Source organism: Pongo abelii, chromosome 1, assembly GCF_028885655.2.
Source record: "Pongo abelii isolate AG06213 chromosome 1, NHGRI_mPonAbe1-v2.0_pri, whole genome shotgun sequence".
NCBI lineage: Eukaryota > Metazoa > Chordata > Mammalia > Primates > Hominidae > Pongo > Pongo abelii.
The window spans coordinates 120,187,494-120,208,869 of record NC_071985.2 but is presented as its reverse complement, the minus strand read 5'-3'; the positions used below and the strand labels follow the sequence as shown (position 1 = coordinate 120,208,869).

Genomic DNA, 21,376 nt, shown 5'->3' with positions numbered 1-21,376 from the left:
GGGATCTCTGGCTTTGGTAATTCTTTATGAGAGGATCCTAGCGTTTGAAGCTGGGAGCAGGAGTCAGTGGCTACAGTGGGAAGGAGTGCTGCGGGTTGGGGCCAAAGTGATACACAGCTTAGAAAGCTTAGAAGGCAGCCTTCCTCCATTTACTCAACAAATCTTTATTTAGTGACTCTCCAAGTCCTAGTGATTATTATTGTTCACTCCACATTTGGCTTAAATAGAGGAGGGTTTCTTTTATGTTATTACCCATTGCCTAACTAGGTTTGCAGTAGTGGAATCTCCAGAGATAGCAGGCTTAGTAAGCTGGAGGTAGGACATGAAGTCCCCCAAACCTTGATGTCCTATTTTTATGTGATTTGAGCAGTGGTTATCTTTTGCCTGTTGGTATCTTAAAGCAGCAGAGTGGTATAGAAATTTGCAGTTATGACAGACCTGGGTTAAAAATCACAGCTGTGCCATTTGCTTTTGATATTTTGAGCAAGGTAGCTAAATTTCCTGAGCTTCTATTTTCTCATCTGTAAAATGAGGATACGTACCTGTTCTTTTTTTTCTTTTTACTTCTTTTTTTTTCTTTTAGAGATAGGGTCTCACTTTGTTGCCCAGGCTGGAGTGCGCTGGCATGATCATGGCTCACTGCAGCCTCAAATTCCCAGGCTCAAGCAATCCTCCCACCTCAGCCTCCCCATTAGCTGGGACTACAGGGCCATGCCATCATGCCCAGCTAATTTTTAAACACAGTTTTCAGAGATGGAGCTCACTGTGTTGCCCAGGCTGGTCTTGAATTCTTGGTCTCAAGCAATCCTCCCACTGCAGCCTTCCAAAGTGCTGGGCGTACAAGCGCAAGCCACTGTGCCCAGCTGTCAGACGCTGAGTTTTAATTATGCACCAAACTCCAGCCCGCAGATCCTCTTCACCAAAGCCCCTGGCTGGTCTAGCCCATCATGACTTCTCTAGGAACAGTCCTTCTTTAGGACTATAAATTATTAACAAAAGTCTGTAGATTAAGGAGCCTGCATAAAGAATTCTGGATACAGGCCCCTGTCTTTCCCAAGTTCCTCTCCAATATCCCTTGGGGTCCTCATATGTTTTTGAAGCAGCTTCACTCTGCACAGGCAGCAGGAGGTTGGGGGAGCCATAGCTCTGGGCCACAGGGGCAGATTTATTTGGATGATAGGACTAATATTTGTGTAACCTGCTGAGACCTGTGTGGGAGAGTTTAGGGTGGTTTTTCTTTTGGTGAGGGGATTTGCTCCGGTTTCACATCCATTAACACAAAACATGAGCTAGTCAGGGCCCTTGTGGTCTGCGGTAAGGGGATGCCTGTGGAGAAATGGGCCTGAGTGAGTCAGGCCAAGAGAATGTCTTCCTTCAGAATGGAGTCAACTGGATAACTGATGAGCCAATGGCGGGATTAAGGAGGGGGAAATGGGAGGGGAAGAGAACAGCCGACATCTTGAGGAAAGCTTTGGGGTAGTGGAGAGGCAAGGGGGTCATGGTCAGTCTGAACTCAACAATAGGGCTGAATGAATTTACCAAAGGAGGCTGCCTTATATCATATGCCAGGCTGCTGGGGAAAGCCTCAGGTCCTAGCCAGCCCCTGTTCTCACAAGAACATGCAGGTTACCACATAAATAATGGCATATGCCTTCCATGGGAGGTCAACCTGACTTAAATCTACCTATACCCTATTATCTATTCTTTGGTTTTTGGTTCTCATCCCTGTGGAAGGAAATGGGCCTCTTCTGGCATCTCATGCTACTCTGTGCTTTTCCTTGGGCTCCAAATTCTAGCTCATAAAGATGCAAGTTTTGCAATTTCCTATAAATGGTTAAGAAAAGAGCAAGCTGTCCAGAGTGAGAAGTTTGAAAAGAGAGGTGGATAAGTGAGAGAAATGATGTCCATTTGAGCCCCACTACAGAGGTTATGTGGTCTCAAAAGGAATGATGGCCAAGCAATTAATTTTTCCTCCTAGTTCTTAGCTTGCTTCTGCATTCTGATTGGCTTTAGACAACTGGCATTTAGTCTGCATTACACAAACAGACATTAATTTATTTGGAACAAGCAGCAAAATGAGAACTTTATTTGGTGCAGTCAGGGCTCCATTTAGTTCCCTCACTCTGCTTCTAATCACCCCTTCTCCCAGCCCTCTTCTATTTGATAGAGGTCTGTCCCTCAGATCAGCAATGTCTTAGCCCCTCTCCTCTCTTCCATTCCTTCCTGTTAGTACTCATTTCTTCTAACTTTTAATAAACATTTAGGTATAATACATTACAGTAAGTGCTATTTAGATACAAACTTAAAACATACTATATATTTTAAGGATCTAAGAATCCTTTTAGAGAAGGCACATGACTGAAGTACCTCAGCTGCACAGCCTGTAGCCAGTTTTTTTAATGTAAAAGTAAGAATGCCAGCCTTAACCTAGCCCTGCAGATAAAAGCTAACTTTTATTATTACCAGCCCTGAATAATGGCACTAATCCACACTCTTCCTTAGAGTGATGCTGGAAAAATAAAATCAGGGGCTTCAGATGAAAAAAAAAAAACAAAAACAAACATTGCCTGGCCCTGAGGGCCTGTTTGCAAAACTTCTTGTAGATCTAATTTCTGAACACTCACTGCTTCATTTCTATTCCTCCTGTTGCAGGGAGTAATTCCTTCTCCTTTCTCTCACTTCCCTTATCAAGAACACCAACCACTAAGTCTTTGCCAAATTCTCAGACCCACTCAGGACACGAGTCTCTACATGGCTTAATAGAAGAGAGATAATTAGGATTTTTTTTTTCCTCAGTCTTTCTGAGGTTTTTATTTAAATGCACTCAGTGGTCATAGGGCAGAAGCTCAAGCTAGCTGGGGCAAAGGGAGGACGCCAGGGAGAGTATGTTTCTCATCCCTGGGAGGCATTCAGCCTAGCTCCTGCAGCCAAATTACAGCACCAGAGAACAATGTGATGCATTCCTGGGCAGGTCGGTGGGACCCTGGGCGCCTGGGCCTTGTGGAGAGAGGTGCCAGACACAGAGCTCTCCGTAAGCAATCCTGCAGAGCCGCCCCCTGGGTGCAGAAATGAAATACGGGAGAGCTTCACATTACACAGAGACCTGTAGCTCACACCTGGTTATTGATGGCCTTGGTGGAGGCCTCTGCCCCGACCCTCCACTTGGGAACTGCCTGCTACTACGGGGGTTGGGCATCTTTGAAGCAATGTTGGAAAACAAGAAAGAGATGCTTCCTTTTCACTTTTTGCCCTCCCTGTCAGCCTGAGCACAACCATGAGGTTACACACACACACACACACAGAGGTGTACATATATGGACACATACAGAACTTCTCTCAGGCTACACAGGAGTTCTGCTCATCCTCCTCTCCCCAACAATTAAAAAAAAAAAGCAATTAGATTTTGATCCAGTACTTCAAAAAGGATACCAATAGGCTAGCTTTAATCAAGGAATATCTACAAAGTTACATTACCAACCTGCAGGCAACTCTTTGGTTTGAGGACCAGAACTCCTCTGGTGGGTGGTTGGGGGAAGGATGCAGAAAGGGCATGGTGAAGAGAGATCAGTGGTGAAGAATTACCACCGAAGCAGAGTGGCTGAGACTGTACAAGTTTGCAAGGCTGGTTCATGCCAGAGATAGTGAGATGTGCACCCTATGTGCTGAGAATGATGGGGCAGTCTCCTATGACTGCATGAGGTATAACTGCCAAGCCTACTGCTCATGACCTGTGGTTGTTTTTAACTCTTAACTGGGTTAGAAAACTGGAGAGCTTTGGATTCCAGGGATGATCTCCATAAGAGAGAAGCACTGGAAAAGACCAAGTGGTAGCTTTATTAGGGTAAATATATCACAGTTGCTACAGTGAATTGAGCTTTCTTAGAAGCTATTATTTTCTTTGGGTGATTGGCAGGTATAGGGCAATAGCCAGTGGGGTGTCAGTAATATGCCCTGTCCCTGACCTCAAAGGTAAAGGGATAGAAAAGAGAGGGCGTTGACAAACTCATTTTCCCACTTCCCACTCATGGCTTACATTATCTCTGAGCATCTTTGTGGCTATTCCTCATTTACTTAAGATGTTTTAGTCATTCTGGATTTGCAAATGCAAGGCAAGCATTCTCCTGTTGGCCCCCTAACTGTAAACTATCCTGGCTTAAAATTTTCCTTTGCTCACTTCCATTCTATGAGTATATCGATGGAGCAGCTGGACATTAGAGTTCTTTCTCTTTGACCAAAGAAGCCAAAATGTGGTGACTTTACTTCAACCCCAACAGCCCCTGTAAGCAGCCCTGGCCAAACAGAAAGGCTAAGCTGAATGAAGAAAAAAGGAAGACAATTTCATCTACAGTTGTCCTTTTTGACAGCTTCCAAGGTGGGGTTTCCCCAGGAATAACAATATTCATAAGAAGCTTTTTCATATGCAAAATGCTTTAGCATATATGTAATCCTCACAACAACCCTGTGAGGTAGGGGTTACTGTCACTTTACAGATGCTGTTCAGAAAAATTTGGTGATTTGTCCAAGGTCACATGAACAGTGTGTGGCTCAGCCAGAACTCAAACCTAGGTCTTCTGACTTCAAATCCTGTGTATTCTCCTCAAAGCCTGAGGATGCCCAGGGTTGGGGGCACCAGAGTCCCAGCACCTTCAAAACAGAAATTGATACAAAATGGTCAAACCCTGTAGGAGTCCCAGGACAGCCAGCAGAGTATATCTGAGCACAGTTTACAAAGGAACAGCATAGGCCCTCCTGAACCTTATCAACCAATGGCTCTTTTGCCATTTCTGCCACTATTACCACCAGTACCATGTGACCACTATACAATGTATTCCACATTTAAACAACTCTGGCTCCTAATTCTATTCCTTTTTTCCCCTTCAGATTAACATTAAAAATTTTATCTAGTCCTTTTGAAATTATGCTAAATGTACAGACACAGTAGAAGCAGTCATGACAGAAAATTATTAAGGCTTTGGGCTTTGAAAGTATGTATTAGAGGCCGGGCGCGGTGGCTCATGCCTGTAATCCCAGTACTTTGGGAGGCTGAGGTGGGCAGATCACAAGGTCAGGAGATCGAGACCATCCTGGCTAACACGGTGAAACCCTGTCCCTACTAAAAATACAAAAAAATTAGCTGGTCCTGGTGGCGGGTGCCTGTAGTCCCAGCTACTCGGGAGGCTGAGGCAGGAGAATGACGTGAACCCGGAAGGCAGAGCTTGCAGTGAGCCAAGATGCACCACTGCACTCCAGCCTGGGAGACAGAGTGAGACTCTGTCACAAAAAAAAAAAAAAAAAAAAAAAAAAGGTATGTATTAGAATTTTCTTTGAGATTTCACTCCTTTTAAAAATGATGTCAACTCCTGGGTTAGGAAAGCAAGATCAGGGAATAAGTGTCCTAAGAAACTCCCATCCCAAGCCAGATAGATGCCTACCCGTGGCCTGGTAAAAGTACTGGGATCTCAAGCTGATGCAAGCAATTTGTGTACACCAAGGCAAGGGGTCTCAATCCTGCAGAGAAACCCCTGTGAGATGAGGCAGACAGCAGATTTTCACTTGATCAAACACTTGCTGCTCTCAACCCCTCTTTGTTTTCCCATCCAAAATCTGGACCTCTGTTTAGGCGCAAGACAGTGAGTAAGAGCAGCTCCAAAAGATGACGTATGCAAGGGGAACTCTTCTGTTCAATCCTGGAATGTTTTCTGTTAGAGACAGCATACGCTACCTATCCCACTCCTGCACCCCAACTGTTAAGACAGAAGGGAAAAGTACAATGTTCATCAATCATAGATCTGGGATGCTGCAGCTCCCGGACCTGGGCCCCTACTTGAGCTAGGAGAAGAACACCTCATGAAAACAGTCTACCTATAGTCAGGACTTCCCCAAAGCAGACTTTACTTTTTGGTCCATCGATCTCGGCTCTCACTGTTCTCCCTGCTTCCCACCCCCAACTGCCTCTGCACGTGAGCTCAGAAGTCATCATCTAAAGAATTCCATTGCTCACCTCCTGCATAGCAGCACAGCCCCATGAGGCCACACACCAGATGCAGGGGATAAAAGTACGAGGTCATGGCTTCTTGCAAGAGGCTTTTTCTTAAACTAACCCTGACTCCTGGAAAAGAGGCAGAGCAGGAGAGTGTTGAATGAGCTGCTGATGACAGCAGCTTCATAGGTCTTGTGTATAAAGGAAGGAAAAAGCTAACTTGGCTTTCCATGGAAATTTACCTACTCCTATTTTCAGGTCTACTCCTGGTCTCACATCTATTTCTTGAAGGTGTCTAAGTAGAATGCATAGATTGTCAAGCCAGAGGGTTAACTCCTTCCCAATTGTAGGGATCTATTCAGCAGGCTGCCACACACATGCTGAGGTGGAGGCCAACCCTGAACACATGCGCTGCTTCTTTAGGAATGTAACTATGAAGTAAAAGGAAACAGTAAGGAAGGTGAACTGGAACTCTGGGGAAACTGAAAAGGTCATCAATAGGCCTTCAAAATATTTGTGTGTAATAAGTAGACACAAGAGGCTGGAGGAAGATGATCATTCCTAGAATAATTATGCTTACTGGGTGACAATATACAGAAGCAACAATTACAATAAAATGAAACAGTTTAATGGACTAGGAAGCAGAAGTCTGAGAATAAAGGAATTAGGTTAATGAGATTAATCAGAGATGGCATTCCACAGGAGGTGACTTTTGAGTTGAATTTTTAAAAGATAGCTTTATGTGTTTTATGAACTGATTGAGAGCAGTCAGAAGAAGGCATTCTAAATAGAGGGAACTGGTATGTGCTGAAACTTAGAAGCAGGAATGTACAAGCAATATATAAGGAATTTCAAGCAAGTACACATTATATACACCAGGGAATACAGAGAAATTAGAATGCTGAGATCAGGGCTTAAATAATGTGAGGTGACTGTGTGCACCTAGACTGTCAAATGGTTCAGCATCCCCTATAGAGCCACATAGTATCTTGATTTATGTCAGTAAACATCAGGGCACCTATGGAAAAGCACAAGGATGAGTCCATTTGTTACAGACCCAGGGACTAACAGAGATCTACACTGTCAAGTTCAACAAAATGCTACATATCATTAACTACAGCTCCTTATCATTTGAGATTCTGGGCTAAGTAAGAGATATCAAATATCCTATCCAGTACTGTGATACATTAATGTAGGCTTACAGGCTCAGAACCTGGCATAAATCAAGCCAAACCCTTAAGAAATTAGAATGTGAAAAGAAAATAATTTAAAATAGAAAATACATGCTTCTTTTCCTCACTCCCAAACTTAAAACTTGACTGGTCCTATATATTTATTCTACTTGGTATATTGAATTTTTGCAGCTAGCAGATTTATCGTATCTGAGGCCATAGTGAATAGAAGAGCTGCAAAAGAGCTTTAGAGACTGCAAAACCAGCTCACTAATAAATGAGGAACTTTATTCTAATTTACTACCAGGTGCTGAAGTAGCAGCCAAAGAAGGAGACAAATTCTGACTTCAGGATCTCTAGTTAGGTGTCTATTTTCCTGCATTTGCTAAAGGTAAAAATCGCTACTTATGGGGCTTTTGTCATACTTCTTAACCAAACTTCCCTAACTTCTGAGGATAAAAACCGTAAGTGCAATCTTGTTCTTCCAAAGCAGTTCCCTGGTGCCACTTTCAGAAACAGAGTATTGAACTGTGGGTCTGACCCAGTGTGGCACTGAGTGTGTGTGTGTGTGTGTGTGTGTGTGTGTGTGTGTACTGAATAAGTCAAAACGTGTGCCATATTCTAGGTTTCTGCTTTACTTAACTGGCAAAATTTGGTGCTGGAAGGGAGGCAGCCACAAAACCAGTGATAGCATTTGTTAGTATCATCTTAGTTCTCTTCCCTCCCCTAGGTAGTTTATAAAGGGTGATTTCTGAAACCCTTCACAAAAGAAAAGCTCAACGGTTTACATTCAACTGTGACAGCACTATGAATTCATTAAGAAGCATGTTTCAGGTTGCACTGTAATTTTCCTATGTAATACAAACCCATGGAATCTGACATAAGCTGATTGCTCATGCTGGTTGTTTTATTTACATTTCTGAATGGAAAGGATTTCAATATCTAACTGGCTTATTTTTCATCTGTTCTCCCAGAGAAGCTATTATAAAATAGGCATAGAGACAGAAGTCTTAACTTGTATAAGTTAAGCAACCAGGGAAATGTTATTGCTCAAAATGCAATTTTAAAAAATTCAATATGGAACTTGAGGCCAAAAAAATAGAAGGTTACTCTAAATGCCATCCAAAAGATAAAAGTTAAAAAAAAAAAAAAAAAAGGTAACTATGCTCATTGTCTTCAACCAAGTTCTATGGAGGTGGTACCTTCACAGGAGCTCAGTGGAACTGGGGTTTACTTACATCTTTTTTCTGGGAACCTAATGTTAGCAGTCACAGTTGCTAGTTTGAACAGGAATGCAGATGAATGGATGAAAGTGGGCTCCCTACCACCCAGAAATATCAATGTGCCTCCTTACCAATATGCTACAAATCAGACCTCTGAATTAGAAGATGCCATCATGCAACTAACTTACTATCTGGAGATGTGTATTTTGTTAACCTAGGCAAAGAATAATAATTTCTGCTTATTCCAGTAGGTGTGACAAGCTCAGAGAAGTGAGTGACAAGCTAGAGAAGTAATAGTTACCAATAAAGTAAATTCCAAAGCCGAATCCCCAGTTTTCTGCCTCCAAGTTGTTGTTCAAATAGTTTCTCTTCCTTTCTTCTACTGCAACACTAGGTTAAATCAGTACATTCTACAACTCTCTAGTATTATTATAATGTTTGCATGAGTAGTTTAGAATTTAGCCTTGGGCCTGCTCTTCTACTGTATATACTTTCATCATTTTACCATATTTACTGACTACGTGCCTAATTTGTATAAACTCAAGGAGAGGTTCTGTGCCTTTTTGTTTGTTTTTTGAGATGCATTCTCGCTCTGTCACTAGGGCTGGAGTGCAGTGGCGTGATCTTGGCTCACTGCAACCTTCGCCTCCCAGGTTCAAGCAATTCTCCTGCCTCAGCCTCCTGAGTAGCTGGGATTACAGGCGCCTGCCACCACACCAGGCTAATTTTTGTATTTTTAGTAGAGACAAGGTTTCACCATGTTGGCCAGGCTGGTCTCAAACTCCTGACCTCAGATGATCCACCCACCTCGGCCTCCCAAAGTGTTGGGATTACAGGCGTGAGCCACCGCACCCAGCCTCTGTGCCTATTTTAAAACATATATCCCAAAGTCATATCCCCAATGATCCAGCTAGTCTGTTACTTTAATGAGACAGCTCAATAAAGATAGGAAATATTTTTTCAGTTACTTAAAGAGAAAATAATACTGGTGGTTCTCCCTGTAAAGAGGTAGAATTGTCAAAAATGCAGAATTGATCAGCAAAACCCAGCTATAAAGAAAGGGCAAAAGGAACTTTATTTTAGTGCCTTATCCCAATATCCTTTTATTTAGTTTTTTAATTAACATGATGTGTGCCTATTTTCAGAATCAGTGACTGCCAGCTGCAGCTCTTGACATTATCAAGTGAGCTCTGGAAAATTCTGGGTAGCTCTTTCCTATTCTCTCACATGCCCAAAGAACTAAGTAATTTTGGTCCTAACTCTTACTATTCTATTCTGCTTCATGTGAAATCACATTGTTTCATATTGAAAACCAGGATGGCTATTAGTTCTTATTAATCTGTCATTATTAGGAATGAGAGGATATAAAAGAGGAATATAAAATGTATGAGTGTAGAGCTTTTGTCTTAAGGCAATTACTCTGTGAATCTGAGGTGAGACATTTCTTAAATTTTGAATTGTGGAGCTCTCCATTTTTTGATAAATTATATTCATATAAACATTATAATAAATACCACTGCTTACAAAAAGATGAATTCCAGCTGCTGGGTATAAAGATGAAAGTACTCCGCATCACATCTTTGGAAAAGAATAAAGATATCTCTTTCTATATGTTCTTGCTTGACCTAACCAAATAAATTCTTCTGAAAGGAAGCATAATCTATTAGTCTAGATTGACCTTTTGGGTCACTATATCTTATGGGAGCCATGTGAAAATAACTCACCATTCCCTTCCAGTCAAATAAATGAATATTCAAGGATGAACTAATCTACTGTAGCAATAGCTTCTACCTTATACTAATACATCTTCATGCCCATCTCAAACCCCCTACCACTAGACTATGAGTTACTTATGAACAGGGATTATATTTTATACTTCATAGGTACCCAATGAATTTGAAACGCAAAGACCTGTTATATGTTATAGAACAATCATTACCATATTTTAGCATGTTATAGAACAATTAAAACCATGTTTTAATTTGCTGAGGCTCTTTAAAAATCTAAACTTTGAAAACAAATCAAGACAGGCCCTATTGGAGTCCTTCCATTCAATAAGCCAATATTCAAAGAAGACTCTTTTCAGGTTATCCAGGACTCTCTGAACTGCATGTTCTACTGCAGTTTTTGTTTCTTGTTTTTTAAAGTTGGTATTACAAGAGCTAAAATTCACCAAGGGCAAATTAGTAAGAAAAGTCTTCACAGCTAGGGCTTAGCCAAATTAGAATCCCTGGGCTCGCAGTAAGGGCTAAACCCCTAAAGGGATCAGAGTCTAATAAATAAAAAACATCCAGCTGAATTTTATCAGAGGGCAAAGTTTCAACTTTGAGTGCCCCAGCAACCAAGGATGAATTATGCATAAGATTAGTAAAGTGCCTTCGTCCACACCCTAGACAGAGAACATTTTTCTATCTCACTGTGACTGAAGGAAAACCAGCAATGTATTTGCCTGCCAAGAACAGCTGTGGCTGTACTCTTGATAGGAGTCTAACAACACTGTCGGATTAAAATTTAATTGTAAAGCTGCTGCTACCTGGGAGTAAAAGCATGAACTCTGGCTTCAGAAAGAAACTGGGACTGCAGCATATTGAATAAATGAAGACAAGAGCTGGCATGTTCCTAACAAAGAGTGTGGGAATGTGCTCCCTTCTCCAACTGTCCCCTAAGCTGCATCTTTCTCTCTCTGTCACATTGGTCATCTGCAAGGATGTTTAAAGGAAACATATCCCTTTTCTACACTTTGAACAGTACATACATGTTTTATTTCTAGAATGCTTGAAATTACAGAGTGAGGTCAGAAGGTGATTATGTGATCTGCATTCTCTGAATAGCCTACTCTTAATTTTGTTAAGTATTATTGAATCCCAAATAATTTCTCTCCTTGAAGCTGGCTACTGTCAAGATGGACCTAAGACAATCTTAATGTTATTACAGAACAAAGATAATTTTATGATTTCCTCAAATTCAGATAGAACACCCAATTAAAACCCATTATTTTATTGAGGCCTCATGAGCATTAAGGAACACACCCAAGTTTCCTACGTATTGATAGAATTACTAGAAGTACCTCTGCTACCTAAAATTCCTACTTTAGGGAAAAAACTTATAGGTTATGATATTTTAGACCAAAAGTTTATTATGTTCAGTTTATCTTTCCCCTACAATCCTTCACAAACTTGCCCTTTGATTTTGAAAGAAGACTGATATTGAAACATAAGGTATACATTTATACTTCATATTAAAACTTTAAAAAAGTAACTTGAGAGTCAAATTCCCTCTGAATCATTACAAACCAGGGCTTACTGTTTCTTTAGTATTATTGTACATTTTAAGCACTTAGAGAGGCTGAAGTCCTTTACGCAGTAACATGAGTATGCAATGTAAATGACCAAGTGGCATTCTTTCTTAAGTAGCTAACTAGCAAGAGGAATGACATTGGAATGAATCAGTTTGAAAGAAAAGCATATGTGCGTTATTTTATTTTTATTTTTTTTGAGATGGAGTCTTGCTCTGTTGCCAGGTTGGAGGGCAGTGGCGCGATCCTGGCTCACGGCAACCTCGGCCTCCTGGGTTCAAGCGATTCTCCTGCCTCAGCCTCCCAAGTAGCTGGGACTACAGGCGCGCCACCCCACCCAGCCAATTTTTGTATTTTTAGTAGAGACGTGGTTTCATCATGTTGGCCAGGATGGTCTTGATCTCTTGACTCATGATCTGCCTGCCTTGGCCTCCCAAAGTGCTGGGATTACAGGCGTGAACCACCACGCCCAGCTGTGTTCTTTAAGTAATTAATTTATGTATATATGTATGTATGTACCTATTTATTTAAGACAAGGTCTTGCTCTGTGTCCCAGGCTGGAATGTGGTGTTGCTATCATGGCTTACCGTAACCTCCAACTCCTGGGCTCAGATGATTCTCCTATCTCAGCCTTCTAAGTAGCTGAAACCACAGGGGTGCGCCACCATGCCTGGCTAATTTGTTTTTATTTTTACTTTTCATTTTTATGAGCTCTTACTACTATAATTACTACTGTGATTGCCCAGGCTGGTCTCGAACTCCTGGGCTCAAGCAATCCTCCCACCTCAGCCTCCCAAAGTGCTGGGATTACAGGTGTCAGACACCATGCACAGCTTTCATTCTTTATTTTAAAGCATTGGAGTTCATCAAACAGACTTAAACTGTGAAGAGTACTCCCAGGCAGCTTATTTGCCCACTGATACTTGTCTTTGCAGTAAACATTTCTCCAACCTAAGCACCCTTTTTATTTTTCTGACAATCCACATCAGCATCTTCATTTAAAACTCTTCTCCAAATTTAACTCTTTTAGGAAGATTTCTCTAGCAAGCCACTGGATATCACCACTCTGTCATTCTCTATTCCCTCAGCATTACTATCTCTGGTATGAAATTTATTCTTTTGTACTCATTTCAGTGTAAGTTATGAAGTGATATATTATTGAAATCAAAAGTATGTATCATGACTAAAAGTAATAAGCTATCTTATCAATTGTGTAATTTTAGGCACATCACTTAACTTTGATGACTCAAACTTTACATCTATAATGTTCCCATGGTTTCGGTAAGTCTATGTTCCAATGGCTCCAGTAAGAATAAATGAGGATATAAGTATAATCTCTTTTAAAAAATGAAGCACTAACTGAAGTCTGAGTTACTCTTGGTTTAGAATTGTAATATATTATGTAGTCTCACTAATTTAGTTCATTTGATTGGTAGGGGAAGGGAGCCAAACTCCACCAAGAAAAAAGCTAAAAACTATTCCTTAATATTATAATTTTCTTCTGTACCCCATGATTCTCCCAATTTAGAGGACTATGCTGGGTCTGCAAGATAGAGATGTTTTCTAAAACAAAGATCAGTGTTTCCTATTGTGAATTATAATATCACTAGGAGAATGGGTTTCGAATGAATGATTTATATCAATATCTAAGCACAGCTCTTCTAAAAACTGCTAAGCACTCCATGTGTCCCAAGTGCTAATGATTAAGCAATAAATATATCAGTAGCAGTTAGTGACATGATGTCCTAAATTTTAGCAATGAGATTTTCACTTTGACGGGGAAAAAGACGATTAAACATATGTGAAACAAATTCTGGGAGAGCTTCTGTGAACCTCATACTTGACAGGCACATGTTAATGGGAAAAAAAGATGCTTTCTACCAACTTTAAAACTGAATTAAACCCTGGGGAAGGGATATACACATGCATTAAAAAGTATATTGTTGGCCGGGCGTAGTGGCTCACACCTGTAATCCCAGCATTTTGGGAGGCCCAGGTGGGTGGATCACTTGAGTTCAGGAGTTCAAGACTAGCCTGGCCAACATGGTGAAACCCTGTCTCTACCAAAAATACAAAAATTAGCCAGGCATGGTGGTACATATTGTAGTCCCAACTACTTGGGAGGCTGAGGTGGGCATATGGTTTGAGCCAGGAAGTTGGAGATCGCAGTGAGCCTAGATGGTGCCACTGCACTCCATCCTGGGCAACAGAGGCAGACCCTGTCTCAAAAAAAAAAAAAAAATAAAATAATAATAATAATAATAATAATAATAAAAAGTACATTGACATGGCTGGGCACGGTGGCTCAAGCCTGTAATCCCAGCATTTTGGTAGGCCGATGTGGACAGATTGCTTGAGCTCAGGAGTTGGAGACCAGCCTGGGCAACAAAGTGAGACCCCATCTCTATAAAAAATTTTTAAAAATTAGCCTAGCATGGAGGCACATACTTGTAGTCCCAGCTACTCGGGAGGCTGAGGTGGGAGGATCACTTGAGCCCAGGTTGCAGTGAGCCGAGATGGCACCACTGCACTCCTGCCTGGGTGAGAGAGTGAGACCCTGTCTCAAAAAAAAAAAAAAAAAAAAAAGTACATTTTCCTAACTTTTATTATTTTCTTTCCCCCTTAGAAGAGCTCAGTGCTTAGAAAATCTGGATGAATAATAATACCAGCAATTTCACAAATTTCTTAGTTTGGTTCTTTTTGAAGGAGAAAAACAAGGATGAAACATGAGAAATACCCTTCTAGGAGGTAGAGAACGTCTTTTCTCTTGATCCAAAATCCCAGTTAGTAAAGAAAGTTAAAATTGAATATGCCAGACTGCCCAAATAAAGACTTTAGATGCACCAACAATGGAACAAATATGTAAACATTTAAAAATTTTGACCTGTCACACAATAGGTTTATTTCATTATCTGTATTATCTCTGGGAAACAACTCAGATTTATAACTGTGGAAATAGCATGGTTATAGAATATTTTACAGAAATGTAAGTTTAGTTACATTTCAAAATGTTTTTAAAACTGTATCAGTTCTTACGAACTAAAAAAGTCTCATAGCTTTGAAAGTAATCCATTTTCAAAGTGAAGAAATTTATTTTAATCATTAATTTAATTTCTGAATGTGGCCCTAGGAATTTAATAAAGAAGTATACAACTATCATGTCACAGGTTATAATAATGGAAAACTCAGAACCTTTAAAAAAATCATATATTTTTCAATTGGTATACATTAATATATAGTTATAATTGTTTATTAACTTCCCCAGTTGTGAAGATCAATCTTTTCCCTGAAAAAAATGGTAAGAATAGTGGACAAATCTTCCCAAAAGTTTTGTTCACTTTTCAGTAAAAGACACTTGGCATTTATATCTGCTTATTCTTTTAAAAATGTAATTTGGGAAGAAAAATTTTAATTATTTTTGAGAAGGGACTAAAGAAACCCCAGTGAGGCATTCTGTAGAGAGGTTCTTTGTTAGTGTAACATCTGACCTTCTATATCTTTGGAAATCATGCAACTTGGCTAATGTAGTCCTTAAAGAATTAATCAAGCAGATTGTAAGGCCCTAGTTACAGTGGAGCCAGCCAATTATGAGTTGCTCAGAAATTCATCATTGGCATGTCCAACCACATTTTCCCACATAAAGATTAGTAGAAATATGTGGAAACAAAGCCCATTCCCACCGCAGCACAGCTACAATACGCATTCAGTAAAACAAATTTCAACAAAGTTTTGCTGTACTAAAACAGAAAATTTATTTGGGAATCTCTGATTCCTACCTTTACCTGTAACACCCTTTTCTGCCAAAATTGCAAAGACTACCCTGTTTAGTTAAAACTCAACTAGGGACATTTTTTTTTTTTTGAGATGGAGTCTCGCTCTGTTACCCAGGCTGGAGTGCAGCGACGCGATCTCGGCTCACTGCAACCTCCGCCTCCCAGGTTCAAGCAATTCTCCTGCCTCAGCCTCTCAAGTAGCTGGGATTACAGGCAAGTACCACCATGCCCAGCTAATTATTTTTGTATTTTTAGTAGAGATGGGGTTTCACCATGTTGGCCAGGTTGGTCTCTAACTCCTGACCTCAAGTGATCCGCAGGCCTCAGCCTTCCAAAGTGCTGAGATTACAGGCGTGAGCCACCATGGCTGGCCCCAACTAGGGACTTTAATATTTAAACACACTTCTGAATTCAAAACACTAAAGTCACATACCACAAGTCTGAGTTTATCAGTAAGTTAGTGAAACCCCCAAGACCATCTTTAAGTCTTTTCACTGTTGTGATAACACCCTCCCAAGCCTTGCTAAGAAGAACACTTTTCTTGCAAGAGAAATGAAAGGGGCCAGAGTAGAAGATTGGTTCTCTAAGGAGAGGGCAGTGCTGTTCTTAAATAAAGAAGCTCCTTTCAGATAAGCAGAATCAGATTCCAGTTCAGTTGGTTTGCTGGCTACCCTTACTTTGAACTCCCATATTTAATCCAGCAGGCTTCAAAGCAGGTGAGAAAATGACCTACCACTTAAAAGCAATTTTTCCTTTTTCAGGAATTCTGGCCTTAGAGAATATCAGCTCTGATATAAGCACATTCCACATCTCCAGGGATTTATGCAACACTTTTTCATTGCTCTGTGTCTAATGTCAGACTAGGTTTTCATCTCAGCCAGGAGAAAAATCAGGGGAAAAAAGTCCTAACTTCCTAAAAATGAAGTCTATTCCACATAGCCTTATACCATGCAAAAGAAGAGGCACTAAAACCATTAGCCATTCTAGTTCATTCCCTTTCATTTCTCTAAATCTGATGTACAGTGAGAATTATTTAAAATCAGTGTCCAGTGCCTGGCCTCACAGTAACACAATTTTTTTAACAAATGCATTTTAAGAAATTCAAACTCAATTTGCTCTGGCATGTGAGCTATTACGAAAAGATATTAGATGAGAAAGAGACAATGGTAACAACAAAGAAATTTAGGAAATTTTTTTAAAAGTCTGTCTTCTGAAATAGAACAAGTATGTCTCAAAGATTCTTCACCAATTTCTACTTTATTTGGCCATCAAATATCTGAATTAACTGGAAATGCTAACACAGACAGTTTGCAACTTACCAACAGGTTCTGTTCTACAAGGTAGTTTGCCAGTGCCTAGAACCTGAAACATTTCTTCACTTTCTACATTCATATACACATAATGTGCCAGAAGCATAGTATTACAGTATTTTTTTTTTGAGATAGGGTCTTGCTCTGTTGCCCAGGCTGGAGTGCAATAGTGAAATCATGGCTCACTGCAGCCTCCACCTCCCAGGCTCAAGCGATCCTCCCATTTCAGCCTCCTGAATAGCTGGGACCACAGGTGCACACCACCATGCCTGGCTAATTTTTTTGTATATTTGGAAGAGATGGGGTTTCACCATGTTACCCAGGCTGGTCATGAACTCCTGAGCTCAAGTGATCCACCTGCCTTGGCCTCCCAAAGTGCTGGGATTACAAGCACGAGAGCCATTGCACCTGGCCTACTAATAGTGTTTTTAAAATTATACCCAACCACCACTTATACTACAGTTTCTATGGAAAAATGCATTTTGAGCTGACTGTTAGGACATATCTCCTTTAAACAAGAAGGGGGTAGGGTTTCCCACTATTGCACTTTGGTGATGATGATGACAAAAAAGGTAGCAACAACAGCTAACACTCACCTAGTTTTTACTGTGGGTAGACATAGTCCTAACACTTGCATATTTTAAAGTCATTTAACGCTCACCAAAACCCATGAGAGGTAGTATTATTATCATTTTACAACTAAGGGTAGAAAAGGTTAAGTAACTAACCTGAGGTTGTACAGCATTGTTTCAGGGCTAGAATTCAAAGCAAAGCAGCCTGCCTCCAGAATCTATTTCATAACCACTCTGCAATGCTGCCTCTTTTCCACCTTGACAAGGCAGCACTATCGAGCTGTTCTAAATTCCTCTTATTGGGGGTAGAGTACAGCAAGTTTCTCCAAGCTTTAAATGTATATATAGGATCACCTGGGGATCTTGTTAAAATGCAGATTCTGATTCAGAAGGTCTGGAATGGTGCCTGAGGTTATGCATTTTTCATGAGCTCCTGGGTGATGGTGATGCTCCTACTGCATAGAGCAAACACTGTGAAGTGGTGAAGAAGTGTAATTTAAGCCTCTAGTTCCCTTGCTGTTTGTCTGTCTATAAAGGCATCTACACATTGTGTTTATAAGCTGGAAACTGGCTGGGTGCGTTGGCTCACGCCTGTAGTCCCAGCACTTTGGGAGGCCAAGGTGGGTTGATCACCTGAGGTCAGAAGTTCGAGACCAGCCTGGCCAACATGGCAAAACCCCATCTCTACTAAAAATACAAAAGTTAGCTGGGCGTTGTGGCACGTGCCTGTAGTCCCAGCTACGTGGGAAGCTGAGGCAGGAAAACTGCTTAAACCTAGAAGGCGGAGGTTGCAGTGAGCCGAGATCACGCCATTGCACTCCAGTCTGGGTGACAGAGCGAGACTGTCTCAAAAAAAAAAAAAAAAGAAAAAGAAAAAGAAAAAAAAGCTAGAAACTGCCCATACCACAGTCATTTCCCATTAACTCTTAAATGGAACCTGCCTTTGGAAATCCTGCACAAATATTGGTTTGCAGGAACTTTCAGTAAATACTTAGCTTTTAGGGTTTTAAAATGTACATGTAAAGGCCACAGGGATAAAAATGTGGCTGTAAAAGTTTACCATTAGGCACATTCTTAACACTATATACCATCACCTATACAGATACCAAAATAAATGCTTGTTTATTATCCATCAACTAGAAAAGCAGTATATCAATAACTTTTGGTCTGAAAAAGAAGCTTCCATTTAAAATATGTAATTATTCATTCTCAGTCTCTACTAGAGGAGTGCTAAGGAACTTAGGCTATGTAATCGTAAAGGTTCTTCTGGTGCCATTAGTGACTGCCTAGGTAAAGGCAGACACTATAAACATTAATTGTAGCTTGTACCCCATGGAAATACACTACTAACAGTTGGTATAGATCTATTCCAGATTCTAGATCTCCCTCCTTGCTCTATTTCACTTCCTTCCCACTCCACTTGCCTGAGACAAATCCAAGAATCATCTCTCCCATTGCTTGCCTGTGATCTCACATACACAGTTGCACATTTTCTTTCCAGCTATTAAATGGATGGAATTCTCTTTCTAGGTCATTTTTATTCCATGCCAGATTACATAGTAAGGTCATTTCAGTTTGAGATGCACTCACTCAACTATTAGCACTATTGCAAATAACAGTTATGAGTATGATCACTAAGTGTTCATTTTACACTAAAAAGAAATAGAATAGTCAGTTTCCAAACCAAACAGCTATACTCCCTGAACAACAGTGGAAAGTCATTCTTCTTGAAGTTTGACCCAGAATCAAGTGCAGACTCAGACGCCTAGGCCTACAGCCAGTGGCAACTTAACACATTATATGGTTGACCTTCAGGGAAAAAGGGAAACCACTGCTCTTACCACTGGTGCCAGAAGAAAGCCAACTAATCTTTAAGGCACAAAATAAACTATTCTTAAGGCAGAAAAAGAAACTGTGAGGAAACAAGTTAGAATGGAGGCATATAGAGAAAAATACAGAAAATACATTACCAAGTAAGGACTACTTTTTCCATGGTTCTCAGTGTTTTTATTTTTGGGAATATAATTAATCAGCATTTTCTTTTTGGGTTTTAACTCTTACTACCTGGTAGCAATGCAAAGATGTACAAGAAAGATGCATTTTTAAAAAGGCTTGGAGACTTAAAGGCAATTATCTTTGCTAATTTTACTTTGAGCCAGTGACATTAGTAAGTTTATATAGAAAAGTAAATAGTTGCTGGGCATGGCGGCTCATGCCTGTAATCCCAGCACTTTGGGAGGCTGAGGTGGGCAGATCACTTGAGCCCAGGAGTTCAAGACCATCCTGGGCAACATGGCAAAACCTTGCCTCTACAAAAAATACAAACATTAGCTGGGCATGGTGGCATGTGCCTATAGTCCCAGCTACTCGGGAGGCTGAGGCGGGAGGACTGTTGAACCCAGGAGGCGGAGGCTGCAGTGAGCTGAGATCGTACCACTGCACTCCAGCCTGGGTGACAGAGCGAGACCTTGTCTCAAAAAAAAAAAAAAGAGTAAATAGTGATGGGATACCCACTCTAATATCAGTCCTCAAGTATTAACTGGTTCAGGAAATGGGGAAGCAGTTCAAAACTAAAGGGCAAAAATGAAAATAAAGAACTACACATGGTTCTATATCCAAGTCTGGGGAAGTAAGAACAAGCAGACACAATAACTTGGAGAACCTTTGAGACATAGGCACATTCTGTACCTAGGGACAAATGTCTCATCTGTTCCCCCGCCTTATGTACTTATTATCCATCCTAGTTGTGCTCTTGAGTTTAAAGTTCAACAAATCCTGAGAACTAATGATTTCATTTAAATGAAAAAAAAATCAAAGGGTTTGTTTACAAAATAGGGTATTTTTTAAAAAATACCCTAACAAAGATAGTAACAAATGCTGTTTATCACCAAAAGTGATCTATAAGAGCAAACTTTATAATGTTATATTGTTACAATCTTATATTGTATTCTTTTAAGCAACAGAAGTAGCTCAAATCACCAAAAATTTATGTTTGACATATTTATGGCAGCAACTATATACAAATCGATTCCTTTAATTTACAACAAATATCTTCCACTGTTCAGCTGGGTTAGCACAGGCATATCAGAGATGGTTTCTTGTGTGTTTTACAAATAATCTACACAAGTCCTTGAGATCATACTTACAGCTTTAGCAAAAATACCCATGATTTCAGGAAACTGGTGAGTGAGAATGGCTATCATTGCTGTAGAAGAGGAAAATCCTGCTGTGAAATGGATGAACAAAGGAAGCTCCTTTTTTGGGTAAACAGAAACATGATGAAAGGCTGCAATGGAGAATAGGTAAGAATCAATTTTATTTCAGAATAACATGTAAACAAGTCTTAATCTTCTCAAACGAAATCTGTTTTTAAAAACTAAAAAGAAAAAAAATTTAAAAAGGAAAGTCTCTGGTTAAGCAAGGTAGAAGACAGTTATCCATTATTTATCCCAGCATCAACAGCATATCTAATAGCTAGACAACTGTGCTGGGTGTGGGAACAGGATGGCATCATGGGAAAGAACACTGATTACAAAATCATGCTGAGGTGATTTTGAAAAAAAGCTTTGTCACTTATTAGCTATGTGATCTTGAATAAGTTGCTAAACCCTCTAGAAGTTGCTATGGAGAGTTGTAATGATGAACATTTTAAGTGCTTAATGTGAGTTGCAGCCACGGGTGGTGGTTCACATCTGTAATCCCAGCGCTTTGGGGGGCCAAAGAGGAGGATTGCTTAAAGCCAGGCATTCGACACTAACCTAAGCAAAATACTGCTTAAAAATTTTTAAAATTAGCCCAGCATGGTGGTGTGTGCCTGTAGTCCCAGCTACTCCAGAGGATGAGGTGGGAAAATCACTGGAACCCAGGAGTTTGAGGCTGCAGTGAGCTATGATCATTCCACTGCACTCCAGCCTGAGTGACAGACCTGTCTCTAAATAAATAAATAAATAAATAAATAAATTTGAGTTGCTACTTTTTTTTTTTTTTTTTTGAAGCAAAGTCTCGCTCTGTTGCTTAGGCTGGAGTGCAGTGACACGATCTCAGCTCACTA

The 21,376-nt window shown here is 40.4% G+C and overlaps 1 protein-coding gene across 17 annotated transcripts in view; it reads right to left on the bottom strand.

The window, feature by feature from the left end:
• Nucleotides 1–3,407: 3,407 nt before the first annotated feature.
• The window catches only part of ST7L (suppression of tumorigenicity 7 like), a 95,488-nt gene continuing 77,519 nt past the window's right edge, over nucleotides 3,408–21,376 (bottom strand). For 15 of the 17 annotated variants that reach the window (XM_063718108.1, XM_063718133.1, XM_054529309.2 and 12 more), the window contains 2 exons: nucleotides 20,472–20,611; nucleotides 3,408–4,644 (listed from right to left, as the gene is read on the bottom strand). In XM_063718108.1, the coding sequence (XP_063574178.1) occupies nucleotides 4,546–4,644; nucleotides 20,472–20,611 (239 nt within the window). In that variant the 3' untranslated portion in view covers nucleotides 3,408–4,545. Of the gene's footprint in view, nucleotides 4,645–20,469; nucleotides 20,612–21,376 lie in introns of those variants that run through there. The other 2 variants (XR_008512851.1, XM_054529355.2) reach the window with 2 other exon arrangements.